Genomic DNA, 15,032 nt, shown 5'->3' on the forward strand with positions numbered 1-15,032 from the left:
TCAATTCAAGTAGAAAAGATATGCAAGTCCTAAACTTACTTAAAATGCAAGAAAGGTCCCTATAAAACTATAAAATTACCAAAACAAAGTAAAAACTCAAAGAAAGATAAAAATGCATGATAATGCATGAAACACTACATGAGACTCAATAAAAAGACTCGAAACAAACTAAGAAATGACCCTAAAAAACACTACTAAACTAGGGTCATCAGACGCCTATGAAATATTTGCTGAACCATTTGATCCAAATGAGGTGTGTGATCATAATTTGTCATATCATCTCGCATATATAACTTGGCATATTCTCCTTCTAATTCACTTTCTTGATGAATTTTTGTGCTTAAAGGTTGAGGAGTATTATACAGTCATTAAAAGAGACTATGGATTTTGCAACCATGAGGGCTAAACTACACGAAGGGATGGATAAGACTCTAGAACAATTTGAGATTTGCATCTTTCATTTTATTTCACATGCTCATGTTATCTGTCAGTATCAATTAGCAGACATGTATGCATAATATTTGAACCATCTAACACATGATATTTGAACCATTATACAACATGAGCTGAATATAGTTTGGTGATAGTTGAATAAGTTTCTTAGGTCATTGTTGAAGGGTATGAAAAACGGTAGAAAGGGGGGGTTTGAATAACGTTTTCAGAACAAAACTTCCACCTTAAAGATTTTGACAAATCTTTCGAGAACTTAAGTGCTAAAGATAAGAGATAGAAAAGCACACAAGGATTTTATCCTGGTTCACTTGATAAATCACTCAAGCTACTCCAGTCCACCCGTTAAGGTGATTTCTTCCTTCTTAGAATGAAGGCAATCCACTAATCAGGTAAGAGTTACAACTGCACTTGAAACCTACAAGTGACTAACAATTACACTGACTTAGCTCACACTAAGATTCACTCTCTTAGTCTTCTCTAGGATCCGATCAACCTTGATCTCCTAAAGGAACTAAACAAACTGTTTATCAAAGAATTGTTTACAAGAGATTTGCTTCTAAAAAGCTAATAGTAAACACAATGAATTTCAGATGAAAGAAAGCTTAGAATATTTTGAATATGTCTTGCGCGTATGTATTTCTTTCTTTTTTCTAGCCGCTTCTTTCAATCTTCAGCCTCTATATATACTCCAAGGATTAGGGTTGAGCGTTGCATGGGAAATGCTACCGTTGGAGGGCAGTTCTGGAAAATCCAGCTTCTGCTGTGGCTGAGAACGTTAGGTAGGTCGTCAGGAAGGTACACTTGCTTTTGTACTTGGATAGCGACTTGACCTTTTAACCTAGGAGACTTCTGATCAGGGGAATACTTCATATTGGAACTTGTGAAGCCGGTTGATCAGAGTCAGAGGGAAAGCACAGATCCTCTGACCATTGTATCTTCTGATTCTGAACTCAGAGGGAAGAACATGGCCTTCAGAGTTTCTTGCTTCTGGACTTCAGAGTTTCCACTATTCAGCTTCTGGATCTTCAGAGTCTTCTACACCATCAGAACATCTGAACCTTCAGTGTTTCTTGGTTATCAGAACTTCTGGATCTTCAGAGCTTCTAGCGACTGAGTCCACATCAGAGTTTGTATAGCTTCAGAACTTCTGAAGCTTTTCCACTGTTCATACTGAACATGGTGAATGCGAAAGCGTTGCTTGGGTTACCCTTTATACACAGTGCTTCTGATTTGTGTGAGATTGAGTTGAGGTCAGAGCCTGTAAATAGCACACTCAGAAAAACACGTTAGAGTACCACAATTGTTCATATCAAAAGGTTAACTTGTAATCATCAAAACATAGAGTTGTACTACTAGATCAAAACTTGATCTTACAATCTCCCCCTTTTTGATGATGACAAAACTAAGATTTTTGATGAACAATTCTTAAACATTAAACTGAATTCACTCAGAGTTTAGAGATATAGAATAAGACTTATCCTGATGTGAATAGTTTATCTTGCTCATTCTGAATTCAAGTCACTGCTTGATTCTGAGCTTAGCTCCCCCTGAATCTAATACTTGATGAAAACGTTAGTAAAGTCTAGATTCTGAGCTAAAAAATATAAGAGTTCAGAGTGAAAAGCTTATGACATAGATGAAAAACGAATAATCAGAGCGCATAAGTGATCAGAGTCATGGACAAGGTATCAGAGTCTTGGGTATCAGAGTCAACTTAGAATCACTTCAGAAGAAGTGAAATGTATTCCTTGTATTTGCCCAGTGACACATCTATGGTCATGAAGGTGGAACTCTTAAAATCTCCAAAAGAAAAATAAGTCACACTAACACATCTTACAAATCAAAAACTGGGTTTACTCCCCCTTTTTGTCATAAGCAAAAAGCTTGGGGTGTGAAAAACTTAGCTTGAAGTACAAGGTACTCCCCCTTAGAGAAGGTCTAAGTTTAAAAGAAAATGAAAACGATGTAAGAATCAGAGTTAGGCGAAAATAAATAGAAGAGTTAATGCAAGGGATGAACGTTTACCACCGGTCAAGTGAGTAAATAGAAGGGTCAGTTACCAAGAACTTAACCTCGAGAAACTGTAAGAGCATTAACTTTCAGAGAGAAAGTGAAGCCTATAAAAAGCGTTGGAGAGAAAGGTAAGCTTCACACCTCGAATAATTTTCAGTAAAAAAAATGGCATCATACAACGTAGCACTAGAAGAGCTGAGGAAGAAGGCCTTTGAAGAGGACTTGTTCCTGAACATCAGGCATCCAGAGGGTGCAACTACCATCGCGGAGCTGACACGGACACTGCTGGAAGAGGACCTGCGTCCAGAGTTGGAGAGAGACCTGAAGGAATTTCTTGCCTTCGTGGAGGAGGTGCAAGAACTCAGCCGGCTTGAACTCAAGCTGCTGGAAGAGAAAGAGAGTTTGGAAGAGAAGCTCAAGACTTCAGAAGAGATTCTGGAGAGGGATGAGCTAAAGATCAGGCTCAGCAACATCCAGCATGTACTGGAGCGTCTGGAGAAGGATAGGTCAGAGCAGCGCCAGGAGTGCAGAAGAATGAGGAGAGATCCTCCATTCTAGATTATATGATGGAAAGAAATATGATGTAAACACAAAACAATTATGAATAAAACGAGTTTAGCAAACATATGTGACATAAGTATATAGTTATGCATATATAATCACAAACGAACAAAAGAGAATAAATAAATAAAAAGAAACAGAGTTTAACAAAGGAAAACAAAGGTAACGAAAAAGAAGAAAAAGAAGAGATCCTAAAACTAAGGTTTGTCAGTGCGTCGCAGAAGTTCCATCATCATGTGCTTCATCTCAATCAGCATGGATTCATGAGTGTCAAGACGTTGTTCCATGATGTCGAGTCTGGATGAGCTTGTCTGAGTAGAACTGGAAGGAACATTCTGAGCAGCTTGAGGATCTGGAATGGAAGCAGAAGCAGCAGGAGTAAACACAACTGGTGCAAGTGCTTGGCATCTAAGAGCTTCAGCCTCAGCTTCAAGTCGCTCTGCCTCAAGTCTGGCTTGTTCAGCTTGAGCTGCTGCTTGACGTGCAGCTTCTTCTGCTTGTTCTTTCTTTCTCTTGGCTTCTTCAATAGCTTCAAGAAGCTTATTTCTCTGTTCTAGTTCATGAAGAGCCACCCTTCTAGCAAACCTTTGCTTGGCAGCCTCAATCCTCTGACTTCCCTCTGCATGCAGGAGCTGCATCATAATTGGAAACTGAGCCACTAGCCAAGTGCTCAGATTGTTCCACTCATCAGCCACACTTTCAGCATTCTCACTGAGATCAGTCTGACCGTGCACATTGCGGAGCCTCAAGGAGGCTTCATGATAGAAGATATTGATGCACTCAGAGAGAGATGTGGGTTGAAGGTGAGTATAGGGAATTATGGAGAGGTTGGGTGCAGGAGAGGCTGGGTGATTGCTGCTATGAGCTTCAGAGGCACCTTGTGGAGAACCAATGTTAATCATGGGAGCATTGGGTTCAGAGGTTCCAAGGTGAGGGTCTGAAGTTTCAACCAGAGGGTGAGGTGATCTAACCGAGGATTGGTTAGACACTGATTGTTCGGGTTCAGGGTCTGGTTGAATGGGCTCTTGTTGGTCAGGGACAGGGTGAGCTTGTTGAACTAAGGGGTCTGCCTCTTGGATAGGATTGGCCAAGATAGGTTCATCTGGGTCAACTAGACGTTCAGGTCTAGGGCCAGGATATCTCCTAGGGCTTGGACAAGTAAGGTAATATTCCTCTAAGGTAGACACCTTTTCTTTTCTAACCTCCATGAATTTTCTAATAGATTCAGAGTTATTGGAGGGAGAAGAATCAGCAACATTGGTTGGAAAGGATACAGGTGTAAAGGCGGTTGAAGAGTCTGTATCCGTGGTTCTGACAGCAGGACGTGCTGATGCTCTGGGAGCAGAGTGATCAGACGTTCTGGGTTGTGGTTCTGTTTGGTTGGGCTCGGGTTGGTCATGGATGATGGGTTCAGAAGATAATGGGTCGTATGGAATGGTAATGAGAGAGGTTGGATCTTCTGACCTAGAGGTTGGTTCTGAAGCAAATTCCAGAGAGGTGCTTCGGTAGGAGAAGGTTGAAAGAAGGAGGATCTTGGGGAATGTGGTGGAGAGGTGGTTTGTGCGGCTGGTTGGGATTCAGGAATAGGAGTGAGGGGATTTGAGGAGTGTTGAAGCAAGGCAGAAATAGGAAGTGCATCAAATAAATTCAAATCATCATCAGAAGCAAGTGCAGGCTTACTTGAATGTGCTGATGATCGAGTCACTCTGGCAGGAGGTTCAGTCCTTCTGACCACTGCAGCAGCTGGTTCCACCCGAGTAGGCTTCACCACGATTCTGACCTTCTTCTGCTTCTTCTTTGGAGGACCATCCTCACTATCACTATCATCACCATCATCAGGCTTTCTCTTCGTCTTCTTGACCAAGGGACATCAGATTCTTCAGAGGATTCTTCCAGAACCATCTTCCTCTGAGCTTTCTTCTTGGGAGGAGAATGAAACTCTGGAGCTGGCGGCAGTCTGCTGAAGAAATCATCAAGATCAATCTCGAATCCTTGAGCCCTGAGGTCTTCAACATAGCATCTGATGGCTTCAGGATTGTCTGCTTGAGTCCACAGTGGGTAGTCATTCAGAGGCATCCTTCTTCCTCTGATCTCAGAAGATTTGTCTTCATGAGCAGGAGCAATCTTCTTCTGGACCAAACCCATCTTCTTCAGAGAGTTTGCAGTGAAGACATCACTGACAATTGTGCTCAAGTCCTCTGTGCAACCAGCATTAACCAGATCTTGCACCAGGTTGCTTTCAATGAGAAAGTCTGAGAGCAGCCTCCCAAAAGGGATATATTTGATCGCAGACTTGATGGAGGCGGTGGTGCGAGACTTCCGGATGCATTCCTTCAAGTAGGAGAACAGGAAGTAGGGAAGGCAGATCTTCTCCTGATCTTGGATGAAGAACAACATCACCTTCTGGTTGAAGTTGATGTAGTCTGGAGAACTGCCCTTCGGTCTCTGGTTTATGCAGTTGAGTAGGATCTTGTGCCAGATCCTGAGTTTGGGGTGAAGGTCCATCACCTTGTAACTTGTCTTGCCCGGTTTGAAAGTGGTGTACAGGGCCTGGTTGATTTTGTCTTTGGTGCTGGGTTTCAGCTTCGACTCAGTGAATTGGAACCGATACCCATAAGCAGTGTCTGCACCTAGCAGATTCACGAATGACTTCTCAGTGATGATGATCTTCCTGCCAAGAATATGAGAAACCACTGAGTATCATCGCAGTCGGCGTGCTTCCAGAATTCCTTGACCAACTTCTCATACACCGGTCCTCGAAGTCGGTTGAAGTAGTTTCCCCAACCTTGAGCTTGGACTTCAGGACGAAGATCAAACCCATTTGCAGCCAGGTTGTCGAGGTCGAATCTCCATTCTGCCAGGACTTGGAGTTCCTCAGGAGCAAATACGCAGTGAACGGCACAGCCCCGTTCTGCAATTGGAACAATCTGCTCTTGAGCTTGAACTTGTTCTTGTGCCGGGTTCTCAGAGCCCCTTTGACCCGTTGCCAAACCAACTACCATGTGAGGGAACTGAGGTGCATCTGCAGTAGATCTTCTGGTTTGTCTCACCATTTTGAAGAGGTTGAAGGTTTGAGGTAGAAGATGAAGTTTGAAGGATGAAGAGAGATCGAGAGAGAAATCAAGAAAGAGGCGGTTTTGAAAAGCAGAGAGTGCGAGAGTGAAAACCGGAAGTGAACGAGAACGTGTGTGTATAGTGGGTTTTATCAAATAACCGTTGTTGATTCAAAAAGCACTTTAAGATCAACGGTTGAAAATTAAAGATAGATAGTAACAGTAAAATACACAATCACACACAGGAGATAAGCATATCTACACGCAATCATAACAGACTGTCACACGGGCACAAGGAATTATGCATCAGAAATTCTGACACACGTGTTGTTGTCTCAGCTTCAGAGTCAGTACCAGTGGGCACACACACTCTGATTGAGTTACCTTCTGGACTAGACATCTTCTGATCAAGAAGTATCATAGTCAGAGGTTCTGATCCATCTTCACTCTGGACAAAAGTCCATGTTTAGATTTTTCAGAATAAAATTAAATCTATCCTCTGCTAAGGGCTTTGTAAAGATATCTGCCCATTGATGGTCAGTATCAACAAACTTCAGAAGAAGTACGCCCTTCTGTACATAATCTCTAATAAAGTGATACTTTACCTCAATGTGCTTTGCCCTTGAATGCAAGATAGGATTCTTACTCAATGAGATTGCAGCAGTGTTATCACAATAGATTGGGATATTGCTCTCAAGGATCTGATAATCCTCCAGCTGATGTTTCATCCAGAGCATCTGAGTGCTGCATATTGCTGCTGAGATATATTCTGCCTCTGCAGTTGATAGTGCAATGGTTGATTGCCTCTTGCTTGCCCATGAGACTAGATTGCTTCCCAGAAATTGACAATTTCCAGAAGTACTTTTTCTCTCTGTTCTATCTCCAGCATAATCAGCATCACAATAACCTGAAAGCTTATACTCTGATGTTTTCTTATACATCAAGCCAAGGTTAGTGGTGCCTTTCAGATACCTTAGGATCCTCTTAACAGCAGTTAAGTGGGTTTCCCTTGGATCTGATTGGAAACGAGCACATAAGTGAACACTAAATAATATGTCTGGCCTAGATGCAGTTAAGTATAGAAGTGAACCTATCATTCCACGATAGAGCTTCTGACATACTTTACCACTTTTATCTTCTTTCTCCAAAATGCATGTAGGATGCATTGGAGTCTTGGCCACTGTAGATTCCAGCATATTGAACTTCTTCAGAAGTTCTTTAGTGTACTTGCTCTGATGGATATATGTTCCTTCTGGTGTTTGATCAACTTGTATTCCCAGAAAGTACTTTAATTCTCCCATCATACTCATCTCAAATTCAGCCTGCATCCTCTCAGAAAATTCTTTGCATAGAGATTGATTAGCAGAACCAAATATAATATCATCAACATAAATTTGCACAATTAAGATATCATCTTTATAAGTCTTGCAAAAAAGAGTTGTATCTACTTTACCCCTTACAAACTCATTCTCCAGAAGGAATGAGCTAAGTCTCTCATACCATGCTCTGGGAGCTTGCTTCAGACCGTAGAGTGATTTCTTCAACTTGAACACATGGTCTGGTTTCTTTTCATCTTCAAAACCTGGGGGTTGATGAACATAGACTTCCTCTGAGATATAACCATTTAGGAAGGCACTCTTTACGTCCATCTGATGTAGAACTATGTTGTGATTTACTGAGAAGGAGATCAACAGTCTGATTGCCTCCAGTCTTGCTACCGGAGCAAATGTTTCAGTGTAGTCTATTCCTTCCTGCTGGCTGTAGCCTTGAGCAACTAGCCTTGCCTTGTTTCTGACTACATCTCCTTTCTCATTTAGCTTGTTTCTGAATACCCATTTCGTTCCAATAACATGAACATTCTCAGGCTTCTTCACTAAGCTCCAAACATCGTTCTTGGAAAATTGATTCAATTCTTCTTCCATGGCCAGAATCCAATCCTTGTCCTGAAGAGCTTCATCTATGGACTTGGGTTCAATTAAGGACACCAATCCTTTCAGACTCAGCAAGGTCTCTTCAGAGGGTCTGAAGGCAGATCTGGTTCTGACTGGTTCATCTTTGTTGCCCAGAATCAATTCCTTAGGGTGAGCTGCAGTGATTCTGCTCTTCTTCAGAGTTTGTGAGTTAGAGGGACCAGCTTCTTCCTCTGGTTCATCTTCCTCTGGCTCAACTTCCTCTGGAGCTTTGCCTTTGTCAGAAACATTAATGCTTAAATCTGCAAACTTTTCAACTAGCTTTGACTGGTCAGAGTCAAGCTTATCATCAAATCTAACATGAATAGATTCTTCAATAGTCTTAGCATCAGTATTATAAAATCTAAAACCTTTAGATCTATCAGAATAACCAAGTAATAGACACTTAGAAGACTTAGCATCAAATTTATGCAATCTATCCTTAGTATTGAGAACATAACAAACACAGCCAAAAGGATGAAAATAAGAAATGTTGGGTTTTATGTTCTTCCACAATTCATAAGGAGTCTTATTCAGAAATGGTCTCACAGAGATTCTGTTCTGAATGTAACATGCTGTATTTACTGCCTCTGCCCAAAAGTGCTTAGCCATGCCAGTTTCTTGGAGCATGGTTCTAGCCATCTCCTGAAGAGTTCTGTTCTTCCTCTCAACAACACCATTTTGTTGAGGAGTTCTGGGACAAGAGAAATCATGTGCAATTCCATAGGAATCAAACAGACTCTCAAGCTTGTCATTCTCAAACTCTCCACCATGGTCACTTCTGACACGCACAATCCTACAAGCCTTCTCGTTTTGCACTTGAGCAATGAAGGTAGAGAACACAGCATGAGACTCATCCTTGCGGGTTAGAAACTTTACCCATGTCCAGCGGCTATAGTCATCAACGATAACCATCCCATATCTCTTGCCACCTATAGACTCAGTTTTCACTGGTCCAAACAGGTCGATATGCAGAAGTTCTAACGGCCTTGAGGTTGAGACAACATTCTTTGCCTTGAAAGGGACTTTTGTGAATTTGCCTTTCTGACATGCTTCACAAAGAGCGTCTGAAGCGAACTTCAGATTGGGTAAGCCCCTAACAAGGTTTAGCTTGCTCAGCTGAGAAATCTTTCTCATACTAGCATGCCCTAACCGTCTATGCCATACCCACTGCTCTTCATTAACAGACAGAAGGCACTTCACATTCTGAGCCTCCAACTCAGATAATCTGATCTTATAAATGTTGTTCTTCCTCTTGCTGTTAAACAGAACAGAGCCATCGATCTGACTTACAGCCCGGCAGGACTTTTGATTGAATATAACATCATAACCCTTGTCAGCTAATTGACTTATAGACAATAAGTTATGTGTTAAGCCGTCTACCAATAAAACATTATCAATGCATGGACTACTATCTACACAAATAGTACCAGTACCAACAATTTTACCCTTTTCATTTCCTCCGAAGCCAACTTCGCCTCCAGGCTTAAGTTTCAGCTCTCGGAACATACGCTTTTCTCCCGTCATGTGACGCGAGCATCCACTGTCCAGATACCATGATTGGTGTTTCAGTGGAGCTATCAAGGATATCTGCAACATAGATAATCTTGTCCTTAGGTACCCACTTTCTGGGTCCTCTTTTGTTAGTTACCCCAGAGGTTCTGATCACCTTGGGTGTCTCAACATAATATTTTAAAGGAATATTTGCATGATATTTAGTCATAGAGAAAGATCCCTTTTTAAGAGGGTTTTTAGTAACTTTAGCAGGTACAGGATCAGGCAATATGGTACCAGAGGGAACAAAGCATTCATATAAAGATTTAGCTTTAGACACAGAGGGCTCATTTCTAATTGGTTTAGAATAGCCAATGCCATGCATTCCATTTCTGCTTACGCCATAGATCATTGAAGCCATTAAGCTTCTATCCACGCTTTTAGCTAGGAATCTTTGAAAAGACTTTTCATACTTAGATTCATTTCTACAATCAGAGGCATCACAGGCAACAATTTCTTCTAACTTAGCAATCTGGTTCTTAAGCATAGAGTTAGAATTTACCAAAGCATGATTTTCATTTTTCAAATCAGAAATAATTTTCTCATGTTCAGAAGGAGTCTTGGAGACAGCAGATAAGTTCTTTTTCAACTTTTTATGCTTAGACAATAAAGAGTTATACTTATCCATGATATCAGACAAAGCATGTTTCAGTTCAGAGGTAGAGAAAGAAGCAAATACCTCATTTTCATCGTCTGAGTTAGGATCTCCTTCTGATTCTGAGTCAGAGTCAACAGCTTCCTTTGACTCTGCATCCTTGTCTTTGACAATTGCCATGAGTCCTTGGACTTCACCATCAGAGTCAACATCCTCTGACTCTGATTCATCAAATGTCACCATCAGACTCTTCTTTGTCTTGAAGTGCTTCTTTGGCTTCTTGTCTTTCTTCAACTTTGGACAATCACTTTTGTAGTGCCCAGATTCTTTGCACTCAAAACATGTGACTTCCTTGATTGAAGACTTCTTCTGGCCTGAGGACTCATACTTTCCTTTTGCCTTTCCAGAGCCTTTGAACTTGCTCTGCCTGTGCTTCCAGATGCGGTTGAGTCTCTTGGAGATCAGAGTCAGCTCATCTTCATCAGAATCTTCTGATGCTTCTTCAGATTCTTCTTCTTCAGCTTGAAGAGCCTTTGACTTCTCAACCTTAGCCTTTTCAGATTTGGATTTCAAGGCTATGGACTTTTTCCTCAGATCTTGCATCTCTGAGCGTTTCAGCTCATGGCATTTCAAAATGCTGATGAGTTCTTCTAAACTCATATTCTCAACGTCTCTCGTGAGCTCTATTGAAGTCACCAAAGGCATCCAACTTTCAGGAAGACACCTGATGACCCTTATGACATGATCTTTTGTTGTGTAGCTCTTGTTGAGAGGTCGTATGCCAGCTACAAGCAATTGAAATCTGGAGAACATTTCTTCAATGGACTCATTTGGCTCCATGATGAAGGATTCATACTTTTGGATCAAAGACAATGCCTTTGATTCTTTGACTTTCTTGTTTCCTTCATGAGACATCTTCAGAGATTCAAAAATGCCTTTAGCAAACTCACGATCTGTAATCTTCTGGTACTCCTCATAGGAAATAGCACTTAGAAGAATTGCTCTTGCTTTGTGATGTTGTGAGTACAGCTTCTTTTGATCTGCAGTCATCTCTGACCTTGGGATCTTCTTGCCATCTGCATCAACTGGACGCTCATAGCCATCCACAATAATATCCCAGAGATCTGCATCGAAACCCAGAAAGAAACTTTCCAGTCTATCTTTCCAATATTCGAACCTTTGACCATCGAACATAGGAGGCTTTGCGTTGTAACCATCTCTTTGAGTTTCACTGGTGGTGGCAGCCATTGTTTTTCACACCGGCCCGGATCACTGAACACTGTTAGGTGTGGTAATCAGAACTTGCGCTCTAATACCAATTGAAGGTATGAAAAACGGTAGAAAGGGGGGGTTTGAATAACGTTTTCAGAACAAAACTTCCACCTTAAAGATTTTGACAAATCTTTCGAGAACTTAAGTGCTAAAGATAAGAGATAGAAAAGCACACAAGGATTTTATCCTGGTTCACTTGATAAATCACTCAAGCTACTCCAGTCCACCCGTTAAGGTGATTTCTTCCTTCTTAGAATGAAGGCAATCCACTAATCAGGTAAGAGTTACAACTGCACTTGAAACCTACAAGTGACTAACAATTACACTGACTTAGCTCACACTAAGATTCACTCTCTTAGTCTTCTCTAGGATCCGATCAACCTTGATCTCCTAAAGGAACTAAACAAACTGTTTATCAAAGAATTGTTTACAAGAGATTTGCTTCTACAAAGCTAATAGTAAACACAATGAATTTCAGATGAAAGAAAGCTTAGAATATTTTGAATATGTCTTGCGCGTATGTATTTCTTTCTGTTTTTCTAGCCGCTTCTTTCAATCTTCAGCCTCTATATATACTCCAAGGATTAGGGTTGAGCGTTGCATGGGAAATGCTACCGTTGGAGGGCAGTTCTGGAAAATCCAGCTTCTGCTGTGGCTGAGAACGTTAGGTAGGTCGTCAGGAAGGTACACTTGCTTTTGTACTTGGATAGCGACTTGACCTTTTAACCTAGGAGACTTCTGATCAGGGGAATACTTCATATTGGAACTTGTGAAGCCGGTTGATCAGAGTCAGAGGGAAAGCACAGATCCTCTGACCATTGTATCTTCTGATTCTGAACTCAGAGGGAAGAACATGGCCTTCAGAGTTTCTTGCTTCTGGACTTCAGAGTTTCCACTATTCAGCTTCTGGATCTTCAGAGTCTTCTACACCATCAGAACATCTGAACCTTCAGTGTTTCTTGGTTATCAGAACTTCTGGATCTTCAGAGCTTCTAGCGACTGAGTCCACATCAGAGTTTGTATAGCTTCAGAACTTCTGAAGCTTTTCCACTGTTCATACTGAACATGGTGAATGCGAAAGCGTTGCTTGGGTTACCCTTTATGCACAGTGCTTCTGATTTGTGTGAGATTGAGTTGAGGTCAGAGCCTGTAAATAGCACACTCAGAAAAACACGTTAGAGTACCACAATTGTTCATATCAAAAGGTTAACTTGTAATCATCAAAACATAGAGTTGTACTACTAGATCAAAACTTGATCTTACAATTGTTGCAATTCAATGATAGGAATGATCTGAAATTGCATAGTCGGTAGAATTAAGAAGAGTACCATTGCAGGGATGGGATTGTTGCTTCGCAAAACAAGCCTACAAAACTTGGAGTTTCCTGGCCAACAAACATGTGTTTCAAGTTTCAACATCCTGCTGAGGATGCCATGTTTTGAGTACCAGTGCTTCAAGTTCCATGTTGCATCAAACACCAAACATGTTGCAACATGGAGTTTGGTGCATGCAAATTTTCAAGTCCAGAAATCTAAACACTGAGAATTGTTACATGACTGATCTAAGATCCCACTTGGGTCAACCTGTACCATTTTTCAAGTGATGTGAATGGAGTCTCTGCATCATGATCATCATCCCTTCTCAGAAGTTGGTCAGGTTTCTCAGCCCTTTTGCTGATTTCATTTTGATCATCAGAATACACACCTACTCTGTCCTCCAACCCCTCATTTGAAAACCTTACCTTTCCTTCACCCCTGCAATTGTTGTACCTACTTCTTGAACCCCCATCTTCTGTGCTATTTTCTTTGCCAACCTTCCCACCATCATAGGATGCTTGCATCAAATAACTTAGCTTGTGCAACTGTTTGAAAAACAAATAACAAAGTTAAGATGTATCTAGAGTATGTATGTAGTCATTGTTAAAGAAAAGAGAATCTGAGTACAAGAGAAGTTATATCTCTACTAAGATCTTGAAATATATGTGATATGTAATTAAGGTACTATATTTCTCTAATTAGAGATAATGTTTCAGTTTTCCTAAGTAGAGATGTAATTTGGATACTTTTCTCTCTAATTAGGATGCTATATCTCTCTCTGATTACAGAGATAAAGTACCTTAATTACATATCATCAGATATATTTCTTAATCTCAGTTCCTAATTAGGATGTGATTAGGATACTTTTCTCTGTAATTACGGCACTACATTTCATTGCCAAAATTAGATATCAGATATATTTTAGAGATATAGTTTCTTATACCCGGATTCTTCTGCTGTTATTTATAAATTTCAAAAAAATCTAACATGTCAAGTTTTAATGACTATTTACTATGGATATACTTTGATTATACAGTAATTGATGTCCTTGGCTTACCATTTTAAAATCTTGCTTGAACTAATTGATGTGAAGAGCTTTCTGCTTTGATGCCTATCTTACCTATTTTGAACCATGTTTTTATGATTTGTGAAAATGTTGTTGACGATGAATATTTGGATTGATAGATAGATACATGCAAATGGTGTTAATTTCATTTTTTTATTTCTTTCTTTCTGCATATGCAATTGAAGGACATGGTGCTGAAGTTTTCTGGCTCTTCCAAGCAATCATCAAGATCTGGACCAGGTTCAAGTTCAAGAGGAATAGGACCAATAGAGAATCCCGAGAACACTGGCAGAAGGGGTCCAATACCCTGACATGGGAGGAGTTGGTTCAGCCTCTGCTCGTGCTTGGGAACTCAGAACCTCCATGAAAATTGTGAGTGGCAGCTCTGTTCCTTTCATAGATTTAGGTGTTTATTATGATATTGTTATGATCTTAATTCTTAAATGCTTCATTTGTTTCTTTTTTATTTATTGCACAGAGCTCAATGCACTGTGTTTTGTTAGTTTTTCCATGATTCTCTCTTCCTTTCTTTCTAATTCTCTGAACCAAACAGTTTCAGGTGTAAGCGCCATTGTCTGTATATAAATCAGAGTGAGACCGAAAAACAAGTGAGTGGAGGTGAAAATAGTGTTGCAGTTTATAAATCAAGGTTGAAAGTTATTTGGTGGATTTCCAAATAAGTGAGTGGAGCTGAAAGTTATCTTTGGTATTTAGAAAAATGTTTCATGGCCACCAAGTTGTTTAGACACCTGGCGAGAGAGAAGAAAAGAATATAGAAAAGTAATGGATGATAAGAAGTGAGAGATAAATAGTAAAATGAAGCGTTTGATGGGTGTTTATACTGTTCTTGGTTTATGTATCATAATTGTTGTATTTATTTCACATTTGTTAACTCTTAAAAGTTCACCACATCATGCTTACTTTGTCTCCACAAGCTGGCTGTTCTATGTTCTTGATTGTAATTCATGTGATATGATTGATTAGTATTCACGTTCAGAGATGTAAGCTTCATTTGCTATATGCAGGTTGCATGACAAGAAGAAGAAGAAGAAGCACGAGCATGGCCATGACCATGACAGTAGCAGCAGCAGCAGCGACAATGATTAGATCTTTTCCTTTTCTATGTCAAGGTAAATGTGTTGCTTTAATTTCCTGTGCTATCTTAAAACTTCAATTTGTTATGACTCTTGAGATGACTAC

At 40.4% G+C, this 15,032-nt stretch overlaps 1 protein-coding gene across 1 annotated transcript; it reads right to left on the reverse strand.

Moving 5' to 3' along the window:
- Positions 1-13,011: 13,011 nt before the first annotated feature.
- Positions 13,012-14,404, reverse strand: LOC130725703 (uncharacterized). Its single transcript, XM_057576911.1, has 2 exons — positions 14,384-14,404; positions 13,012-13,311 (listed from the first exon to the last, which is right to left on the reverse strand). Exons 1-2 carry the CDS (start codon positions 14,402-14,404, stop codon positions 13,012-13,014), a joined length of 321 nt encoding a protein of 106 aa, XP_057432894.1.
- Positions 14,405-15,032: the final 628 nt, after the last annotated feature.

This window comes from Lotus japonicus, chromosome 1 (genome assembly GCF_012489685.1).
Source record: "Lotus japonicus ecotype B-129 chromosome 1, LjGifu_v1.2".
Taxonomy (NCBI): Eukaryota; Viridiplantae; Streptophyta; class Magnoliopsida; order Fabales; family Fabaceae; genus Lotus; species Lotus japonicus.